The sequence below is a fragment of the Ptychodera flava genome, chromosome 3 (genome assembly GCF_041260155.1).
Source record: "Ptychodera flava strain L36383 chromosome 3, AS_Pfla_20210202, whole genome shotgun sequence".
In the NCBI taxonomy this organism is placed as follows: Eukaryota; Metazoa; Hemichordata; class Enteropneusta; family Ptychoderidae; genus Ptychodera; species Ptychodera flava.
The window spans coordinates 39561545-39584441 of NC_091930.1; the positions used below are offsets into that span (position 1 = coordinate 39561545).

General features: G+C 36.9%; 1 protein-coding gene and 1 long non-coding RNA gene across 2 annotated transcripts in view; one reads left to right on the plus strand and one right to left on the minus strand.

Annotated features, from left to right (window-relative positions):
* LOC139129296 (uncharacterized) overlaps positions 1 to 10179 on the plus strand; it is a 413410-nt gene extending 403231 nt beyond the window's left edge. Inside the window, exons 5-6 of the mRNA XM_070694934.1 lie at positions 8061 to 9616; positions 10174 to 10179. Coding sequence (XP_070551035.1) covers positions 8061 to 9616; positions 10174 to 10179 — 1562 coding nt within the window. The remainder of the gene's footprint in view (positions 1 to 8060; positions 9617 to 10173) is intronic.
* Positions 10180 to 16623: 6444 nt separating this feature from the next.
* LOC139129991 (uncharacterized) lies at positions 16624 to 20706 on the minus strand. Its single transcript, XR_011551736.1, has 4 exons — positions 20627 to 20706; positions 18266 to 18367; positions 17375 to 17463; positions 16624 to 16764 (listed from the first exon to the last, which is right to left on the minus strand). It is a non-coding gene; the product is annotated as an uncharacterized lncRNA (long non-coding RNA).
* Positions 20707 to 22897: the final 2191 nt, after the last annotated feature.

The following is a 22897-nucleotide window of genomic DNA, read 5'->3' on the forward strand; positions in this document are numbered from 1 at the left end:
ACAATGGGTGATTACGTCGCTATGAAATCATGCATACACTACTGACCGCCCCCCGCCCCGCATACCCCCTCTAAAATGTATCTCTGTTCAGTGCCAATACAACAATGACGCAGCCAATAGAAAGAAATGAAACAGTGTATCCAAAATGATTGTTACGTTATGATTCATATGTATGTCAAAAGAATGCTGGTGTAGCGCCGGTGTCGTACTGGCCTTAAACACAGAAGTTGCGTTTACCGTGCGCGTGTTTTAATTATCCACGGCCGCTTACAAAACCAGTGCTATCATAGGAAAAAGACACCAGTGCTGCAAAGAAAGGTTGGTAGTGTAAATCTTTATTAGCAGTACATATCATGGTCAAATGTATTAAAATAAAATAAACCATAGCAAGGAGAACCTTGTGCTGAGACCAAGACACTCCTACCCCCATTCCTACCCCTGGGGACGGACTTTTGTGCAATCCCCAATACTTGGTGCGTCCCTAATTGCGTTATTAGTTTAGATCGGTAAGCTTATAGTAGGTCATTGCACAGTCAACCGAACTGCTGTTCGCTGTGGCCATGCCGATAGAATAGCCTGTGTGCGCGCGTACGCTATTTGACAAGCCATTGCATTTGGTATGTCGATCTGATTGGGGTAATCACGCCGTCGAATAGTGTTCTTATCTTTACATGTGTGCAAAAAAGTTGGTCTGCTGTTTTTGGTATGTTTAATAGGTAAACAGAACATTGGTCACGTGACTTCGTTTCATGTAAAAAACGAGGTCAATGGGTTCATATGGGGACAAAATATAAGTAACGTACCGGCCGGACTTCAACGGACTTGTATCTGACCACAAATAGTGCGAGCTCTCATTTTGATCACCAGAGAAATACTAACAACTTATGGCTTATACAAAACACCTAATACAAATTTAAGGGATCAGTTGAAGAATTACCGTAGAAATTTCTTCTAGCAAAGAAAATAGTTGAGGCCGAGGATATACCCAGGGGTACTTGCGTCGAAAATGGTGATACGTGGTAGAGGCGATCTACTATTGTAAGTTCTCGCATGATATTTCCTTGTAATTGTCTTCAACCTCTCATACTTATAGTTAGTTTCTGTTGGCACAACGTCACTAGTAACTCTAAGCTACATAGAAACTAGCCCTGCGTACGATGCATGCTGTGTGTTCCGCTACAGCTAATCGCCCCACACACCACGGCCCTGCAAAGACCGTACGTAGGGTCGGTGACTTCAAATAGGGTGACCGGACGATTTTAAAAACTGATTTTTTTTGCCAAAATCTTGATGGCACCTGTTGAAAGTGTTGGTACAAAGTCCAAATCTGCAAAAATAATTGGCTAATTAGCATAATCACAATTTGGCAGCCTCTGGAAAATCTAAGTTTCCAAATTCTTTCCCTGGGAATATTGTAATGAGGAATAATGAGACAATATGACCAAAAATCGGATCAAATATTGTTAAAATGGCTCAAAGATGACTAACTGTACAATAATGAGTCTCGTGAAAGGTGCATTGATAGTTTCCAAATTATTTCTGTGAGAATATTGTATGGGTTGATGAGTCACAGTGAAAGAAAATGGAAGATTGTCCTTAGGCTGACCTTTGTGTTACAGTATCATGGATACAAGCCATTGTTTCTGGTCAGAGACAGGTGCGCACCGGTGAAAAAGCACGTTGTTCAAGTACGGCACTATTGCGAACTTTACTTCCTGCTTTGAAAAGAACCGTGGGCGCTAATTTTCGCTGCATAGCTGAGCTATTTTAAAGCACAAAACAAGTAGAAAAATATATAAGGTACAATTTGCCCGCATGGCCATTTCTTCCCTCCTGGAAAATGATGCCAAAAGTCATAGCCGTTTCAAAGTAAAAATTTCGTCAGCAGTTTCTCGGAAGAAAAAAAAAAACTTTTTAGGAAATTTTTGCACTCATCTTGACTTCCTAGTCTTCACAACATTCACTGTGAAATGCAAGTGTTTCTGTTCACGCGATCTTTCATAGTGACCATTCGTGTGCGAGTAGACGACTTCCAAGATGGCGTCCCGTCTGACGTTTGTTGGCAAAATGTGTTCATAAACTTCAAGATTTTCACGTCATTACCTTGTTCATAGACATAAATGTGCACAACTGTTGCATACTTAAGGTGAATTTGTACAATTTATCACTACCTGGGTCCCCCTTTATGCCTTCGATTTCGAGCATTCACTCTCAGAAAACTTGTGTCAGCCTCATTGTAGGGAATAGGAGGGCCTCTCGTCCGGTCACCTACTTCAAATCCATTTGGGACTTGACGTAAAAAGCCAAATTACTGCCGAAATTCAGCGTTCTTGTGCCCAAGTCGTATCCCTGCCTACCTCAGCTACTCGATCGCTTCCAAAAATACCAGTCTTTCATTCAGTTCTCGTAAATAACCGTCGATGTCGGCAACTCTCTCGCTAGCCCTGCGTACGATGCTGTGTGTTGGCCGCACAACACACACTCGTACGCAGGGCTACATAGAAACGTGTTATTCTGATTGAATGTACGGCGGGTTGATGGCCACTGCAGTTTGAAGCGATTGGGACTGATTAGTTTAGGCTTTTAATAGCTACATTCTTCTTCTACATCCTTCACCTCCTTCTGACATGCACCACATGTGTAAGTTTCTTTCACTGACTTTTAAAATGAAACAGTAATTTTCATATATAACAGAGATTTCCCTATTGCTCCCTCGGGAGTGTTGTAATATTTTTATTGAAGTAGAGTATCTCTGTTATAGCATTTCAGTCCAGTATGCATTTCAAAGAGTCTCTGGAAAATACGTTAACTAGGCCCTATTACTAAGAATTAAAGCGTGTAGCTTAGGATAGCCAAATAAAATAAATAAATAAATAAATAAATAAAAATGTAATTAAGATATTGCTCATGCTGTGGGTTTAATGATCTCGGTAAAATATATTCCGTTTAGTGACTTTATGTTATAACCCAGATCTATTTCTATGTGTAGAAATACTGACCTTTAAGCAATGCCTGACCAACATCAAACTTCAAAAGGCATATTTTGACAGGTAAATGTGATGATTGTAGACGTATCAAGTGTATGTCGGCCGTCAATTTTCATAATATATTAATAAACTTGAAATAAATTAAAATAATTTCTGCTGTCCTGTATTACACAAATATAACAGAACGTGGTGTATTTCTTTTGTTTATTCAGGTTCAATGTTCCAAATTGTTTGATAAGATAAGATATCTACTGCATGCGATGAACTTCACCAAAAGATAGCATTTGCTAAGTGGAGCCCTGCCAAGATAAGATTTTTACTACAGTAACATTGTAAATAGCATCAGGAAATCTAGGTTATTCTTCATTATGGCAGAGGCTCCACAGGTAAATACAATCAGCCCACTGAACATCCTGTTTCGAGACCTTGCCAAGGGCTTGACTGAGGGTGATGTAAATGACATGAAGAACCTACTACGAGGAAACCAGGTGGCGGAGCAAGAGATGGATAAGCTGAAAAGTGCATGTGATGTCTTCCATCACCTCAACAATCGTGGTGATATAGAAGTCAGTAATTTAGGTCTGCTTGTTCAGTTGTTTGAACAGATTGGTAAAGAACCTTTGAAAATGAGGGTCACAGAATTCCAGCAAAAACACACTGTCGGTAAGTAGTGTGTCTTTTTTGAAATACTTCTCACATGCAATTTCAGCCAGCTTGATGAAGTTGATGCTCTCACGCCATTCCCAAAAGAAATACTGACTTCAAGCTTCAATGATTTGTGTTGTCAAAGATACATGTACTAGGTTTAGGCCACAGCACTAATTGCTGCTTTTCTGCTCATCGAGGTATTTCCAGTGTTAAATGTCCTATTAAGAAATCAGACTGCATGGAAACTGCTTTGATGAATGAATGTTGGTTTAATGAAATCATCCTAAAACTGCCTAAATGTGTTGAGTACTGACATGTCTTCGATATCTACACTAGCTATATCCTCCATAATGTGGACGACAGGATGACGTCAACATCAGCTCATATTTTTCACATGGAGCTGATGTTGTTCTGCTTGCTGTATTTATGTATGTATGTATGTATGTATATCTGCCCCTATGCTTATATGTGTGAGTGATTTCTTAAATACTGATTAGTAATTAAATATCTATACTCAAACAAAGGAATTAGTTTATCTAAAATTCTTATGTTACAAGGTCATGCTGTTTTTCTGTGGAATACAGATTTGATTATGGTCAGATATAAATTCTTGCTACATTTCCATTGCCTTTCACCTGTGGATAGCCAAGGTATGTTTAAAAAAGCACTGTTTTCTATATTGAAAGTCAGAATGCAACTTAGTAATTTTTGTAGCAGTTCCACCTTGATACATTGTATTTACATCTATCATTCAACACTAGCCACAATTCACTCAGTTCAGTTGAAGACAACTTACAGAATGAAATTTTGTCTGTTTTTTAAAGTTAATTCAAAATTATTGCCAATGTGCAAATAAACATGTCATGATACTGGTCATAAAAGCCTAAGAATATTCAATGGAAAGGCCAATTGAGCAATCATAAAATAATTTCTTTTTGAGTGAGAAACTCAATATTTATTGATGTCATATGCAACAAGCAACCTAGACACAATCACAGCCAGTTTTCAGTAAAGTTCTTTTTTCTCTCTAGATAAGAAGAAGACTGTCAAAAACTCAGCGAAATTCAATGTAATTTCGGATTTCAAGAAAAAGTACCGAAAGGGATTGCATGGTAACACTGTGAAAAGAAAGAGGTTTGGACGTCAATGTAAGTATAGTGACATCAGGGTCAAAGGAGTCAGTCTATCCTTAGCAGCACATTGTACAAGCAAGCATTTTATATTATTAGTCGTTCTAACAACACTTATTGATGGTAGAAAGACCAAATGCATATATCAATACGTTACACAAAGAAATTTTAAATAGACACTTCCCATAACACGAGAGCAATATAATGATTCTGCTGAGTTTTGTCCTCAACAGTATTTGTTTTGAAAATAAACACGACAAATTCCAGTTTACACTTTAAACAATAATTGAAACTGTAATATACCGGTACATAGAAATATAAATAGATAAATGGACGGATAAATGAGATTATCAGTGTTTCATCTAGGATGCTACACCGGGGGGGGGGGGGTTGGGGGGGGATTGGTCCCCCTCTACTGGAATTTTTGAGGGGGATTTTAAAATTTTGAGGGGGATTTAACTGAAACATATAATGACATCTTTATACGGAAGTTTTAATGTTGCAGTGATGTTACTTGTGTTATACATACTACAAGCCATAAATAACTTGCTTACATAATCCAAGCTGCTGGCTGCAAATACCATCCTCTATAAGTTTTTTCAAAAGTCAACAAATTTGCGCCTCACTGTTGTGAATGTATAGGGCTTCCAAGAGTGGCTGGCAGCTCATTAATATTCATAAGCATTACTATTCCTAAAAAATTGTAGCATATTCTGTATGCTAAAATATTCTGTATGTTTGTTCGTACATATTCGGTATGTTTGCTTTCTTACGGCTTAATGTACATTCAAACATAAAAATTAACAATAGTTAGCCATTCGCACTGTATACTTTCAAGGGATTTTTTTCATTTTTCCCTGAACTGTCTGCACTACAAAAAGCAAGAAAAAACTCTTTTGTAGTTATAAAGGAATGTTTTGTAGCTTCTGAAAAAAAAAATGTACTTGTTTGTCACGTTTTTACTGTGCTTATATCATCCCTCACTACTGTAAGTTTGGATCAACATTGCCCTATACAAACAAGCTAGCTGTATTTTTCTAGTGACCTAGCTAGTCTTGTAGTTTTTGTGCGCAGACTCAGTAGAGTTAAAACGAACAACTTAGAGGGTCGGACCTTAGTCTGCCGTATTTTGATTGCGGAGTTTCTCTATGTCAGATTCACTCCAGTTGCTTTTTTGTCAGTCATTTTAGAACAGGAAAATAACAAACAGAAAGGTTGGTTGTCACCAACAGTTAACTTAAGGGTTTATTTGCCCCTAAAAATAAGTCGGTGTCTGTTCACTGAATTCAAAAACCGGACCCATTGACACCACAGCTTGCTTCATGCTTGTGACTTTCATTGCATGCAGTCTGCACTGAACACGTTTCTGTGTCGGTAAAGTCCAAATTTCGTGTCAATTTTGCTATCAGAATTATTTTCAGAGTGTTATGGACATCCATACGATGCATAAAAACTTCAGTTTGTCTCCTGTTCTCAATCGTACAGAGATAATGTGACACAGAAACCTTATTGGGCTAGGACAATGAACTTTTGTGAACGTAATTCTCAACTTGCTGACAGGCTTTCATATGCAAAACTTGATCAGCGTACGGAAATTTACGCGTGGTATTGTTTCAACAGCAATTTATTGAAGCAGTTCAAAAAGTATCAAAATCGAACTAAAATTAGTCCCTTCCATGTAACTGTTCTTGCAACATTATACAATGCCTGTTGCCGCATTGTTAACAGGTGTCGATAACGGGTCAAATACATCGAAGTGTGACACTCCATTCCAGCCAGCTCAGTGCAGTGCGCAATGGGTCGCCCCCTCTACCTGTGATTGGCGGCGCGCAGCACACCAGAGACGGGGAATCGCGCAATTGCGCAGCCTAGATGAAACACTGGATTATGTGTGCATATGTGCATAATATTTGTAACATGGTTGCCGATGATAGCAAATATGTATAAATATCCGACCCACATTCATGGTTCACTTCCATGTATAAAGAGATACTAGATTATGTCATTTTACTTTCGTATCGGTATTTGTGAAGAAACATAGCATACTCATGTAAACAACTTCAATTTGTCCCCTCCCCTTAATTCTTTCCAGATAACCATTGATAATATTTTTAATGATGTACATGAAAAGCTGTCTGCCAATGATAATAAGGACTTCAGTCTGGTACATTGTACTTTAACAATTTTATTAAAATGAAAACGGTCACATCTCTTTTTGGGGCCGGCGAATCAAATACATGGATGCATTTTTATTAATTAAGGATATGCTTTGAATTGTTGTAATTGACTACATTTTTCAACTTTTGCATTCCAGCTTTGCAAGTTAAGACAAGAGTGGTGATAGATGTAAAAGAAAGAGAGGATGAACGATGTGAAACAGGAAAAATGCAATTAAAAGAATTGAAACTACAGCACAGAGCAAGAAAGAAACTCCAGAAAATAGCAGAAGAACATTTGGAAAAGGTTGGGAAACTAATAATGGAAGGTGCAGATCCAGTCATGATAGAGAAGTTGGATTCATTGTTTAAGGAGAACAAAAGTTTAATGGAGAAAGTTGCCTTTGGCTGCCTTCTTTTTGTTCTTAGCTTTCTAACAGTAGATGATGTAGATTATTTTTGGCAGAAATATAGAGACGGTACAGTAGAGAGAGCTCTAACCTGTTTCCTTATATCACCTGATATAAAACTCGAAGCTGCAAAGGCTGGATTAACAGTGAAAATCAGAATGGATGCTGATGAGAATGCGTATACAGATCTGAGGCAGAATATGATGCTTGGTAAGCTATTTTTCACATTTTCAGAGAATATCTGATCGTGTTGTTAATATGTTCATGTCATTCCTATGACCAATGTGTAGTGCTGTCTTATAGTTCTACTTGTATAATCAGCGAGTGTATTAAAGACATAACAGTATATTTACACAACGATCTTTCCCTTCCAAAACTGTGCAAAATCGTTAAAGTTTCTTTTTGCAAAATTATGGTTTTAGCAAAAACATTATGCACACAGACAGCTAAGCATGAACTGAGGCAGAGAATGCTTGGTATGATACTCTATCTCTTTTTGAAGACTACTTTCACTGACATAATTAAAGCCCTATCTTCTCCTCATCTATACCCACAGGGGTTGAATTAAAGATAAGTATCGTATTCAATTCCAATATTAATGCTCTTTTTTCAGTGAATAACTGTACAAACTATTATATGTATCATTGGCCAGGTCATGGTTTTAGCAACAAATATATACGTAAACTAGTAAATGTGTTTTCTTTTCTATAATCTATCCCCTTTTCACAGATATGATATGGTGTGATAAATGGGAAGAGTATGTGATGAGCCAAGTGGACGACATTGACCTAGCAAGTACTCTAATTGAACAGTCAAGGTCTGATCCTGTGCTAGACATTTTGACACAGGAGGAGTTTTTCTTCCCAGCCATGGTATCCTTTTGGATTGAGAATTCAAATACTTTACCTGCCACAGTAACCATGGCAACTGAGTATGCTGTCGTACACCATGCAGAGATGTATTGTAAAGAAAATAATATTGAAGTTGAGAACCTTAGAGAACTTGTAAAGGCTAGGTTTAATGATATAGGAAAGTGTTTGTATGAGCACATCACCGAGGAAAATGTTGGTAAATTGAATCCATCATGGATTGGTGAAAGTATTTCAAATCTAGAATCACACTTGTTTGGTTTGCTGACAAAGTCTGAAGATTTATACTCTTTTCAAAGCAAGTATGTATATAGTTATATGACAGCAGTATATGTTAGTAATACCATTGCACTGTCACCCCATAATATTCCAGTGTTACTCAGGGAAGAAAGAATGAAAACTTGGCAAACATACCTGCCATATTGTTTTCCTTATATCTCAGGAATTTTGGGTGACAAAGCATCATGTTTCCTCAATGAACTTGCAACATACAGATTAATGCAAACTTCTGTTAATATTGACAGCTTAGAGTTCATTGGCTCTTGTTTATTTGAATCAGAGATGCCTTCTGTTTTTGCAAGAGACATTGAGAAATTGATAGGTCAGAACCATACATTAGATCTGTCAACATGTACAGGGATCTCCAATCAAAGTATACACGCTCTGTCTGTTCTTTTACAGAACACTTCTTTGGTCAAAGACATTAAACTATACACAGAGAATGATGAATCTTCCCTCTCTAGTGATTTCAAAGAATGTCTAGCAAATATCATGTCAGATCCTTTCACTGTTGACAGGTGTACTGTGAGAATAAATAATTGCCATGATTTCAATGTGATTGCCAAATTGTTGAGAGTTCTACCACTGCTATATAAAAATGCAATATCCGAATCTGGCAGTGATACAACTCTGCAACCAGGAGTTTCATCATTAACCATTTCAAGTAGTGTGAGCATACAAGAAGAGATATATACTTGTGCCATGAAAATGTTCATGAAAGCATTGTCATGTATGCCGCACTTAGAGAAACTAAGCCTAATAGGGTTGGGAAAAGAACTTTGTGAGCAGTTTCTAGTCTGTTTGTCTGAAGAAACTGTCTGTGTAAATATCAACACGTTATGTTTAGCTGAAAATGAGTTGTCCTGGGAGCATAGCCAATTACTGTTACAGGCATTGAATGCAATGCCATGTCTTAGTAGTTTAGACCTGAGCAGAAACAATATTGGTAGTTTAGGATGTACAGTATTGCTGCCTATAAAAGATGAAATAGATGTACGGGTAGATGATGATAATATTGCAGATGGTTTACTTGAAATACTACCATTGTGTACCTCTACAGCACAGCTGCAAGATGTTGGTGATCTAACTCTTAAATCACTGGATGATGTTGCAAGTGTTATAACAAGATTAGAAAATGTGAGACACATAGATTGCACAAAATTAATCTACAGTGATCATTTGTCAAAGTTTTGTCAAAATTTATCTGTACTCTGTAACATTGTAAGTATTGATCTGAGTGGTATTGAGTTAAACGAACAGACAGTTTTACTACTGAAAGAGAGACTGGAATATTTGAAAGAGCTAAATAAGGTAAATCTGAGTCATTGTATTGTTAGTAGAGCTGATATGAAAATTTTACTGCAACATATTTCTCAAGAAGTAACAGATTTGGATCTTAGTGCTACCAACATGTCAGGTCTTTTGCTTGAAAATTTGAAGCATTTCAAAAATTTAAAGCATCTTAATCTGAGTAACAACAACCTTATCTCTTCTGATCTTATTTTCTGGTACATACCCAAGACAGTGACCCATTTAAATCTGAGTCACAATAATCTTCATGAAGAGAGCTTCACAAAACTGAAGAATTTGACAAACCTTGAAGAGTTAGATGTGAGTTACAATAAACTCACATCAGCTGATATACAAAGCATTTTGAGAACTGTTTCAACGTCACTCACTGCACTTAACATCAGCCATAACAATTTGGAAGGAATGGAAGAGCCCTTGGAGCATTTGACACAATTGAAGCAGTTGGACTTGAGCAATAATGATCTTGACACTTACCTGAATCTCTCCCTACCATCCTCTATACAAAAATTAAATCTGAGTCATAACCAAATAACAGATATTGGCCAGAGTGTTAAGTATCTATCACAGTTAACACACCTTGATCTGAGTCATAATAAGGTGAAGCTATCACTACATGACATATTAACAAATATACCAACAAAAGTAAGGTATTTGGATTTCAGTTCTAACAGCATTGACAATGTTGCTAATGTTGGCAATACCATGTCAAGCTTTAATGACCTTCAGTTCATTGATCTGGGCTCAAATAAGTTCAGCGATATTGGTATCAATAATTTGTTGAACGATGTTAAAAACAACACATGCCAAAAATTAATGTAAGTCATAACTTTAGTCTAATGCCTCATATCATTGATCAAATGTCAACTGTATCAATCAATTTAGAACAAGATAACTTACAACTTAGTGATGTTGAGAGTAGTTCTATCTATTATAATTTGGTGCAAGTTACAGAGGTGAGTGTGTCTGGGTTATCAGAAGAGAAATGTTCTGGAATTTGTGTGAGTTTAATCATGTTGACAAACTTGACCAAGTTAGTCATGACAGAATGTTATATGACAAATGCTCTAAACCTCACCACTAGTCTTAATCATCTCAATGCATTGACAGAACTTAATTTGAGTAATAATCAGTTGGATAGTGAAACAATATGTCATATTATTACAGTCTTGCCATGTACTTTGATCAGTGTGAATCTTTCACACAATATGGCACAAGGAGAATTTCCCCTAAAACACCTCACAAAGTTACAGAGACTTGACTTAAGTCACAACAACTTACAGTTGCCATTGCATACTCTCCTTTTAAATGTTTCAAAACACTTAAATATTTAGATATCAGTTTTAACAAAATTCAGAATGTTAATCAGGTTGGTAAACTGCTATCTGACTTCAGTGAACTATGTTCCATAAACATGACTTCAAATCAAGTTGGTGCTGTTGGAGTACAGACACTGTTATCTGAAATACAAAACTATGATATTAATTGTGACGTTGACGTAAGTCACAATTTGAGTGGGCTTCAAAAAATAATTCCCTATATTGCAAACCAACTTCCTACATCAGCTACCGGTATTTTACCTGATGTTGAAAGAGAAAACCTGACATTAAAGGATGAACACTTGCAGGTCTTTTTCAAAACCATTTCAAATATTACCAATGTAGAAATTCCAAAGAATGTAGAGTGGTCTGAAACTGATTACAAGAGTGTGTTGAATGATTTATCAGTTTTTTCTAATATGGAACGTTTAACATTTGCATCGTTGAACCCCGCCGTTTTCCCCTTCTTAGCTGAAAGTTTAAAACACTTCAGTTGTTTGAGACACTTGGACATTAGTGGAAGTAAACTTGATAATCATGGCATAAAAGTGGTGGGAAATACACTGCTTTCACTTAAGAGACTAGAATATATTAATTTTAGTAACACAAACCTTGGCATGCCAGACATAAAATTTCTTCTTCACATTCATCGGCAGCATACTAGTAAACCTTTCATCAATGTTGCCAGTAATGTACATTTTGTACAGGCCATTTTTTCTTCCATTGAAGATCAATTAAGTGGGTCATCAATTAAAGGTATTGATTTTGATTCAGATGAGTTAAATGTCATATCTTTTACCAATATTGTACAAATGACTCAATTGACAAACGTATCTGCCAGATGGAAACACTTGACTGACAAGGACTTTGAAGACTTTATACAATGGCTAAAGTATCTGAACCCTGAATTATTGGATCTAAGTCATAATAACATAGGAGACAGTGGTGCAAAGAGTTTAAGTGAAGGGATGAGGTCAATGCATGGACTTACTCATCTTGATCTTAGTCATAATAACATAGGACACAGTGGTGCAAAGAGTTTGAGTGAAGTGATGAGGTCAATGCATAGACTTACTCATCTTGATCTTAGTCATAATAACATAGGAGACAGTGGTGCAAAGAGTTTGAGTGAAGGGATGAGGTCAATGCATGGACTTACTCATCTTGATCTTAGTCATAATAACATAAGAGACAGTGGTGCAAAGAGTTTAAGTGAAGGGATGAGGTCAATGCATGGACTTACTCATCTTGATCTTAGTCATAATAACATAGGAGACAGTGGTGCAAAGAGTTTAAGTGAAGGGATGAGGTCAATGCATGGACTTACTCATCTTGATCTTAGTCATAATAACATAGGAGACAGTGGTGCAAAGAGTTTAAGTGAAGGGATGAGGTCAATGCATGGACTTACTCATCTTGATCTTAGTCATAATAACATAGGAGACAGTGGTGCAAAGAGTTTAAGTGAAGGGATGAGGTCAATGCATGGACTTACTCATCTTGATCTTAGTCATAATAAAATAGGAGACAGTGGTGCACAGAGTTTGAGTGAAGGGATGAGGTCAATGCATGAACTTACTCATCTTGATCTTAGTCATAATAACATAGGAGACAGTGGTGCAAAGAGATTGAGTAAAGTGATGAGGTCAATGCGTAGACTTACTCATCTTGATCTTAGTCATAATAACACAGGAGACAGTGGTACAATGTCTTACGGTGAAGGTATTTCATCAGTGACAGGCTTGGAAGAAAGTGAAGCTGCTTCAGAGAAAGAAAAAGCAACATACAAGTCTGCCAAATCAAGCATGTCCTATTCCCAAGAAGAGCAACATTCAAAAGAAATGTCATATCACAGAGCACAGCATAAAGAACAAACTTTGCTACCATCATCTCCACAGCCTAGCACCTCTGGCTATCGCCCTCCTACTGAAAAAGATCCAGCAAAATCGTGAAAATCATCACATGTAAAATTGGGATGGTATTCCCAAAATAATACATGTAGATTGAAGATATAGCACAGAAGTTGTGTATTTTAGCCAAATCCAAGTTAAAACCTGTGAAATATTTCACAGCACTACGAAATGACGACAACAAAACACAAAATAGTTTTGAAAAAGTTAGTATAAATTTCCACTCAGATGTCTTAACCCCTGCCAACATGTTGCATTCAGAAATATTCATCATAACAGAGTGATTAAGTGGATTGTTCGTTTGTCGTGTTTTCATTCCCATAATATAGCTGTGACAGCACATTATTTTCAGCAAAAAAGTTAGGTTTGATCAGATGCTGAAAGGATTTTGTTATACACTCTGTATCAAAATGGATTTCAGTGATTTACTATTCAATAAGCAGAATAAGATGCAAACAATTTGATAGCCCGTAATCAATCTTCTGGTGTTGAATGTTGAACTATCATCTTAAATGTATCTCTGTGTAATTGTAAACTATTAACAGCGCGTTTATTTACCTGCAATGTTCCTTGGGAAAGTTAATTACAGTGTACAGATATTAATATGTTGAGTAGATGAGATTGTATAGAATGAAATAACGGTTCCTCAGTTATCTGGAGAACATGAAATGTACCCCGCCATACAGATGTCAATAGCCAGCTAGGTTTTATACAGCCATATACATACAATATTGAAAAAGAGTTCTGTATTCAGTGTTTTGTGCGATAATTTAGCATTTTAGCAGTGACTTGGTACTTAAGTAGGGCAGTAAGAGAACATAGAGATATCTTATGTACAGTAAGTCTCACATGTCCTTCATATATTTGACTTTCACAGATATAACTTAAAGATTTGATATGTTTAGCTAGCATATTTAAAGATGGATTTACGCATTTGTATATTCATGCAGTTTTGTTTTAAATAAGAGATGAGCTACATGTAAGTATGTATGATGTAATCTCCTCTGGGATGTTCTGAGTGAAAATAGAATATCTTTTTCTTTTTTGTAGCTTGTCCAGTTTGTAAGTTTGAATACTGGAATCAATTTGATGTTTCACATTTTGTTAAAGATTGTTGTACATGTAAGCAATTAGGCATGACAGAAGGTAACTACCGGTATTTTCAAACCCTTTCCCTGCTGGAAAAAGAATGAAATCTGTGTAAATATATATGGAAACATTAATGAACAGTTTTTGCAATCAGTATAGTGATCAAGTACTTAAATTGCATTCTTAGAGCTTGTAGCTAGAATTTAGAAATCTAAGAAAATTTGTACGAAACATAATAAATGTTTCTCCTAATTCCATCACACTGGCTGAAAACACATTGGTGAAGGCATTCATTAGTATTCTCCAACAGCAAATACAAATAACGCCATGTGTCTTGTTACTTTTTATGACATTGTAAAAATTTTGCAAAAGAATTGGTTTTACTTTGCTTAAGGATGAATTATTTTACAATTTAATACCATCATTATTCACTTTAAATACTTCTAATATATTTGAATATTGCCCCTTTATGTCAATAAAGTTTTGTATTGACAATCATGATCAAGTGCTTAAATTGCACTCCAAGAGATTGCTACTAGAATTTTGAAATTTTGTGAAAGTTGTGCAAACACAATAAACATTTCTCAGAGTTCCATCACACTGACTGAAAACACATTGGTGAAGGCATTCAGTAGTATTCTCATGCAGCAAATACATGTGTTTTAGTATTTTTCTGACTCTGTAAAAATGTTTGGAATGTTGGCGGTTGGTTTTACTTTAGTATGAAAGATTATTTTTGTAATTGATATACTGCCTTTAATTTTAAATTCAATGTGCATATCATACTGGTCAATCTGTTATCTTTGCAGTATTCTAATTTGTAAGAACAAAACCCACAAGTGAGTTTAAAATTGTAATCATGCAATACATGAGTAGATTATATCTATTATCTGTCCACACGAAAACAAAATTGAACATGTTTCCTGTTTTATTACAATTTTACAGTCTATATTATTTTCATCACTATCTGTATCTTGAACGTGAAACTACGAAAACTGTCTCTAGAATTATCTCATCTTTTGTGGTGAAGGAACATGAATGGCAGACATATATTGTACTTTAGATGAAATTATTTTCAGAATATGTCTTCATGTCCTGCATTTATTCAAAGATATGACTTTTAGTACCTCTATTGATAGTGTTGCTTGGCTTACTTTTCATCTGGCAGAATAAAGGACATTGATTTCAGTGATATGATTCAATGAATTTTGTTGCAGTCTGTCTACTTTATGTTCAGCAATATTTTTCAATAATACTGGCATAGCAAAATATGCCAAAAGGATGGCCAACAAAACCTGCTCACAGGTAGCATGGATTGAGTATAGTTGTGGTTGAAATGCTCATATTTTGTATGCATCTTAGGTTTTGGTAAATGTTCATTGTTCAATTTTAGATTTCATGTAGATGTCGTTTTGTATATTTTAGTAATAAAATGTATTAGACACAACATGTCTGATTGTCATGTTCTGGTCATGGTGTACAAGATGATGGCATAACCACACACACTTGCTGGCTCTAAATGTCTACGGAAAAGAAATGTCTTAAAATTATCTTCACTTTTGCCATAGTATACCTGATCTTGTAAGTGAATATGAAAATATCCGGTCATGAAGTCAGTGTTATCTCATCTCACACCAGATATTTTCACACAGCTCTGTTTCAGTGCCTGTCTGAGCACAGCTGAACCACTCAAATGACCTTTGGCATTGTTTTATTGTGTGTTTATTTTCTGAGCAAGTATTTCCAGGATTGTGAGTTGACTAACATGGAACTTTACTTGCTTTACCTCACATCACATCTGTGTGATTTACAATTTTGGTAACCGTTCCAAAGTTATGATTAATTTACCGCAGAAAACCACACTAGCATGAAGATAAACAGATGGTATAAAAGCATTGACTGAAAGGCCCTGCTAAAGTTTGAGCAAGTGATGAAAATAGCGCCCTCAGTGGTATTGTGTCTGAAATTCATGTATGCTCACGGTTCAGCTGGCTCTCACACCTCACTGAAGAAGTTGGAGGCTATGATAACACATCAGCCTGTGTTTTGATTCAAGTAGACTAACACTTTTACAGAAACGTTTCAAATTCAAGCTGAAGTTCGTATACTAAAGTCAAATATCTGTGTGGGATGTAGAATCATTAGGGGAAGACTGCATTAACTTTCATGGTACCTTGCCTGACCAACTCGGGTGACAAACATAAGACTTTTAATCCCCCAAGGTGTGAATGTTCCATTGTTATGTTTATCTAATCAAGCTGTCCATTGTAGTGCCATTGTAGGAAAGGCAGGTCTGTGAAATTGATCCTCTAGGAAGTAGGGTATCCCTAAGTTAATGGAGCTTTGCCGTAATGAGACAAAATTGCAGAACAAAGTTTAGAATGGATCAACAAACAATGACAATTACAATATAAGTAACGATAAGTTTTGCAGTCTTTATTTCTTGACAATGCCAATCAAATAACACATATGTACAGCAATGTCTCAAATCAATTAATATATTTGAATTTGACAGTTCAAATAGTATAGTAAAATATAAATATCCTGAATCAAGAGGTACAATTATTGATAGTAGTGTTTTTGAGAACAAAGAGATGATGCAGTAATCTTCAAACTTCTCACAGTTATCCATTATGAACTCAATGGTACAATGTTACATCTGAAATAAGTCAAATTTGCATTCAGTTATGTACAGAAATCAAAATTCTGTTCATCATTTTGAAGTTTGTTGATGAAGGCTATTTTCTGTCAGTGATGTCTAAAATATACTGGGAGAGTTAAAGTTCAAATGACTGGACAACAATATGCATTTTTTTACATTTCAAAAACTAATGACAGATATATTCAAACTATTCAGGCGCATTAGATCATATCTATGAGAGAACTTGGACTGAAAGTGTTTTTACATCATTCTACATTCAACCTGCACATGGTTCTACTCTGCAAAGAAAAGGACGCCATGTGTTCTACAGACTCATTACACCAAAGACATCACGTGATGGCGGTACAAAATAAACACATGTGCACCTAGCACATAAGCAACTACATGTATTTCTATGCATGTTTGCGCATGTGGGGTAGTTTGTAGCTTGGTCAATTCGAATGATGAGAAAGCCATCTATTATCAACTTTAATCCTCTGGTCTCTTTTGATAGCAGATTGGTGACTTCCCCATTGTAATATGTCAAAATTTTGATAGGAGATCTTTGGTCTTGAAGAGTTCAACTTTCTATGGACATTTAGAACTCACAAGATGTAATGGGACTTACCCAAGTAGACCCCTCCCTGACCATGGCTGTGGTGTTATTCCAAGGTGAATGAGCTCTTTGTTCCTGATGACTGTTACACTGACAGGTCTCTGATAGATTAATGAATGAAGAAATGAACAAAGAAACAACTAAAATATCGAAATAAGTACATAAATCGGAAAAAACACATTCTAAGTTTAGTCATAAAATAGATACAATGAAACATCAGAGAAGAGTATTGCATGGATTTTTATGTGTGTCTATGTGAACCGTGTACCATTTACACTTTTTAAGTTAACCTCCCTTGAGAGCACAGGCCACAAACCATAAAGTAGATTTTTATTGTCTCTATGAATTATCATGCAGACAATTTTCTTCAGGCCAAGACACTTTTTTATTAGAGTTTTGCCAAAATCGTGAACAAAGACTGTAGTCAATGAAAAATTATGTCCATTTGATCCAAAATTTCAAAAACAACAGAAAAATTTATAACAATTGTAAATTTTATGAAGTGAAAGCACATGAAAGCACAAAATGAAACAATAATTTTGTGTATTCTCTATGACTTTGTTTTAGTGCCCTCTATTGGCCAGCCCTTCAAAGTCAGAAATTTAACCATGCTCCTCCTCTCAAATATTGGTTGTAAAATGTTGCAATGAAATTTTGGTGGAAAAAAATCAAAGCACTCAAAGGGGTAGTCTTACCTGATAATGCATTGGAAGTTTAACCAGGGTAGTTTTCATGTTTTACTGACTAACTGTACAACTTGACAGGTTTTTTGTCAACAGACATGACAGGGATACCTCAATAATACAGCACATATGCACTGACTATGTGCTGGTATATGCTGTCATCGAAATTCTGTTCCCATATTTCAGGAAGAATGGCAAGCTAAAAACTAACAACACTAACCCTTTGACTGTGTTGAACAACTTCAGCTATGTTCTGCAGACTTCGAAAGTTTTCTGTCGTAACTGACCCAAATTTCAGTAAAGTATCACCACTGACCAGACCCTAAAATAACAAAAATAAAGGTGCATAAATGAAGAACAATCGACCGTCATTGAACATTATTAAAAATGAAAATAATACTAGGATATCAAATTATTATCAAGTATGGCAGGGACCTTAAATAAAGCAAGGACATAGTAATCTTTAAATAGAATTATGTGCACTATTGATGTTTGAGCTGTGGAAATGCAGCTATCTGTGGTCGGGTAGCGTGTGTCTATGCGGTTCATCAAAGGTCAACCCCAAAAGGAAACACAGTTATCTGGGGCGGGATAGAGTGTGTCTATGTGGGTCATCAAAAGGTCAACCCCGCCACGGATAGCTGCGAGCCACCTTGTATCAAAAATGGGTCAATTTACCACCGCCCAATTTAGCGAGGACTTTGAACAGCAAAATAAACCAAAGTGAGCGTAATTCAATATAATGACCTATACCTGCCTGAACTCTGATTATTGCTCATTCCTTAACTCCTTCTATGAACAAAATCTCTCTGGTTCGTTAACATATTTCGGTTAATTTTCCAATGACTACTCAAGATTTTCACTCCGGCAGCGGACTCTGACTTCCACTGATATGCTAATAAGAACGACATGTGTTTGGATGTGAATAGAGAGAGGGTCGGTCATATACCTATTATGCAAAAGAACAGCTTAGGGACCGTTCAGTTTTTACGGCCGGGGGGAGGCAAAATCCAGGGGGGTCATCATAATTTTGGAATCCGCGAAGGGGGGTCATCACTTTTTCACTGGTAGGAAAGGGGGGTCTCCATATTTTCAAAAACATAATACCCTCAATAAAGTTCACTTTATGCCATGGCCATGATCGACCCTCTTTAACGGCAGGCCGCCTTCGGCGGCCACTACAATAAATATACTTTATGTATTACCATGACCCATGACGGGCAGACGCCTTTGGCGGCCCACCCCAATTAGGTTTACTTCATGCAATGGCCATGATCGACCCTCTTTACCGGCGGGCCGCCTGCGGCGGCCCACTACAATAAATTGACTTTATTGTAATACCCCATGACCATCTTAACGGCCGGACGCCTTCAGCGGCCCTGTTCAGTAAAGTTTACTTCGTGCAATGGCCATGATCGACCCTCTTTTTACCAGCGGGCCACCTTTGGTTGCCCACTAGAATAAAGTTGACTTTACGTAATGGCCCATGACCCTCTTTACCGGAGGGCTGCCTTTGGCGAACCACTCCAATAAAGTTTACCTTATACAATGTCCATGGACATAAGTTGTCTATGGAAATGAAGTTAAAATTGCCTTACAGTCTTCCTAAGTAACAGACGTTTGCATGGATGTGGTTGAGAAGTTTGTGCACTGGCATCTCTGCTACACGAATAAAGTGCGCCGCGTACCGGAGTTCAAATCCAAACCGTGCGGGTAAATTTGACATATGGGTTTTGGTTATTTTTCAGCGGGGGGGGGGGGGGGCATCAATTTTTTTTCATCAGACAAAGGGGGGGTCATCATTTTTTCGCGAAAAATGCAGGGGGGTCTATATTTTTTTGAACACCGGCGACAAGATTTTGCCGCCCCCCCCCGGCCGTAAAAACTGAACGGTCCCTTATATGACTGCCACTGACTATGTTAAACATCGGAGACAACTTTGGCACATCTTTACTGAGTGTATGGACTGTAATTGGATATGTCGGTGATAGATAAATAACCAGATCATGGTGTTCTTAACATCGTTGTCAACATTTGCACCTCTAGGTTGTACAAACACCAGCGCAGTGAATTGGGTGACATGGCTTTGTTTGCAAAGTGAAACTTTGTGGGAAAATATCTTTCTTACAACATGGGCTGATAAAGACTGGATTCAAAATGTCCAGTGAATGTAAACTTGACGATCAAACTTGAAGATCATCAGGGACCAGGGCCGGCGTTACACGTCCACACACACTTATGTGGGCTGATGCGGATTTGTGGCTGCCCCAAAACTGCTCTGGATCAGGAAAAAGTTGGTCTGATGCTAGACTGACGCCAAGTGTTGAAACTGCTTTTATAACACCGATGTAAAAGTTATATTGGTATAGCAGCAACACAATATGACTGTGTGAACGGAGTTGAGTAATTCCATTGTTGGTGTGGTCACAGTTTTCAAGCAATCATGTAGCAACTTTTGCAAAATTGTTACACTGTTACTCTGTGTGTACAAACCACATTTACAGTTATGGTGCTGCATAATTTCCTTTTATTTTTAAAAGTATGATTTTGGTTTGAATGTATGGAGTGAAATATGACCTACCCCAATGGCAGCTGGTGAACCGGGCGATACTGTGTCAATTTTTGCAAAAGGCCTCGGCCTTGCACTGTCTGTTTCCATTTCTCTTCCTCATTTCTGATGATGACCTGTCTTTATTGGCCGTGCAGGACATGCAGTCCTTGCTCAATTTGTTTCATCAGATCTTTGAGGTCATTCTGAAGACGTATTGGAACATGAAATGAAACACGGAAGAGAAAGCAAGATGAACAAAGAAAGAAAACAGGGCCAATGTGCAACTACTCAAAAAGTTACAACTGATAGACAGATTGTAACTAGTATTATATCATACCAGTATATTGATGGTGCAAATACATCGATCTGATTGGTCGAGACGCAAAAGAACCGTGGTATATTGGGCAATATACCACGGCTGGTATACGCGCGAGCTCTCAGCTTGAGCAAAACTCCGTTTATGACGTTCAACGCCAGCATTTCAATATACTGTTATGATACAATAGCGATAAATAACACCCAACGACAGTACACCATTCGATTTTGACCAGTTCTCTTCATATATGCACTCGCTATCGCATGTGCATATATGTCATGAACTGGTCAAAATCTCGTAGTATACCATCGCTGGGTGTGCTTTATTGCTTAAATACCACCTTAAAAAGTCTCTTTTCTGGTTTGATACTTGTGCGACTCATTCTGCGACCAGTGGAGAAAACAAAGTTTGCACAATCTTGTTTTGTAGAAATATGAGTCCGCAGAATATGGCAGTTATTTTCAATTTCATTGTAATGTGACCATAAAGAGCTCAGTGACCATCGTTTTTTCCAGGATGCTCTCACAGGGGGAATGTTACCCTCTGCTTGTACATTATAGGGGGGAGGGGGATTTGTTGTTATTGAAAGGACTATAATAAATATGCAAATTAAAGTTATGCATATGAAGATTTTGTTCAAGGCATTAGCGAATTCAGCTTTAACCGAATCAAATATCAAATGAAAGACAGTCTTTCAGCTTTATCTCATCCTTCACAGGGCGCTCTTTAGTCTACTCATCCTGCAGATAGGAACTTGTATCACTTAAAGGTATACTGTCACCTGTTCAAAATTAGCCACAGTTACAATGGAAAAAGAAAATCTAACCAATCACAGACTTTAAGCGGGTGGCCACTTTTTGAAAAACAGCGCCCTCACATGGGCATTTTTAATACAAAGGAACGCCCCTTTTGCCCATATATGGGCATATTTAGATTACAGGTGACTGTATAACTTTAAATGTGGCTACAAATAGTTGATTACATCATCATATCATGTTATCATAGACATTAATCATAAAGTGACATACTCAATCCTCATTGTAGAAATGTGATAAATAGCACATTTGTTGTTATCAATTTGTGGATGATTTTAATGAGCATGACGTAGCCTAGAATCCTACACGTCCGCTTGCCTCCGTACCTCCGATCCACTCTCGGAGGTACGCAGGAAAGCGGACTAGTCGATAGCCCGATGCCTACCTATGAGGTTAAATATGGATCTAACATCTCAATTGTGTAATCCTACAATTGCAAAATATAGTGTGTAGATAGTGAGGTACAGTATTGCGGAGATTATTTAAAGGTGAATTCATCTGAAGAACAAGAACTCTATGTGAAGATATCAATATAAAGCTGTTTTGGCTATTTCAAGCTATACACAATGTTCAACTTAAACAAAGGTTATGTATTTAGTGGTTTGATTCAATAATTTAGCGTTTTAGCATTAGAATATGGTAGTAAGAGAAGCTTGACATTTTAGGTCCAGTAAATAGTTAATCAGTCTCACATGGCTTTCATGGGTTTAAGTTTTACACATTTGACTTAAAGATTTCGGCGTGTTTATTTTGCCGTTTCACTTTAATATAAATGTACCCATTGTATATTCCTGGATTTGTTTTAAAAAGAGAGGAGTGACATATGATTATAGATTATGTAATCAGTCATTGAATATTCTGAGTGAACACCGGATATCTGTTTCTTCATTATTTGTAGCTCTTCTAGTTTGTAGCTGTGAATGGTTGAATCCGTTTGATGTTTCACATTCTGTAAAAAAATTTTTGTACATACGTCTTATTATGTGTAACATAAGACAATGTTTCATGCCTGTATAAATACTGTTAACAACATTGTCATTTAAACCATTGCTGTTCATTTCTAAATTGAATGGGCACAAGATAGTCAATCTGCTATCTTTGCAGCTTCCTAATTTGTAAGACCAAAATACACAAGTGAGTTTATAATTATAGCAAATACATGCAATATAT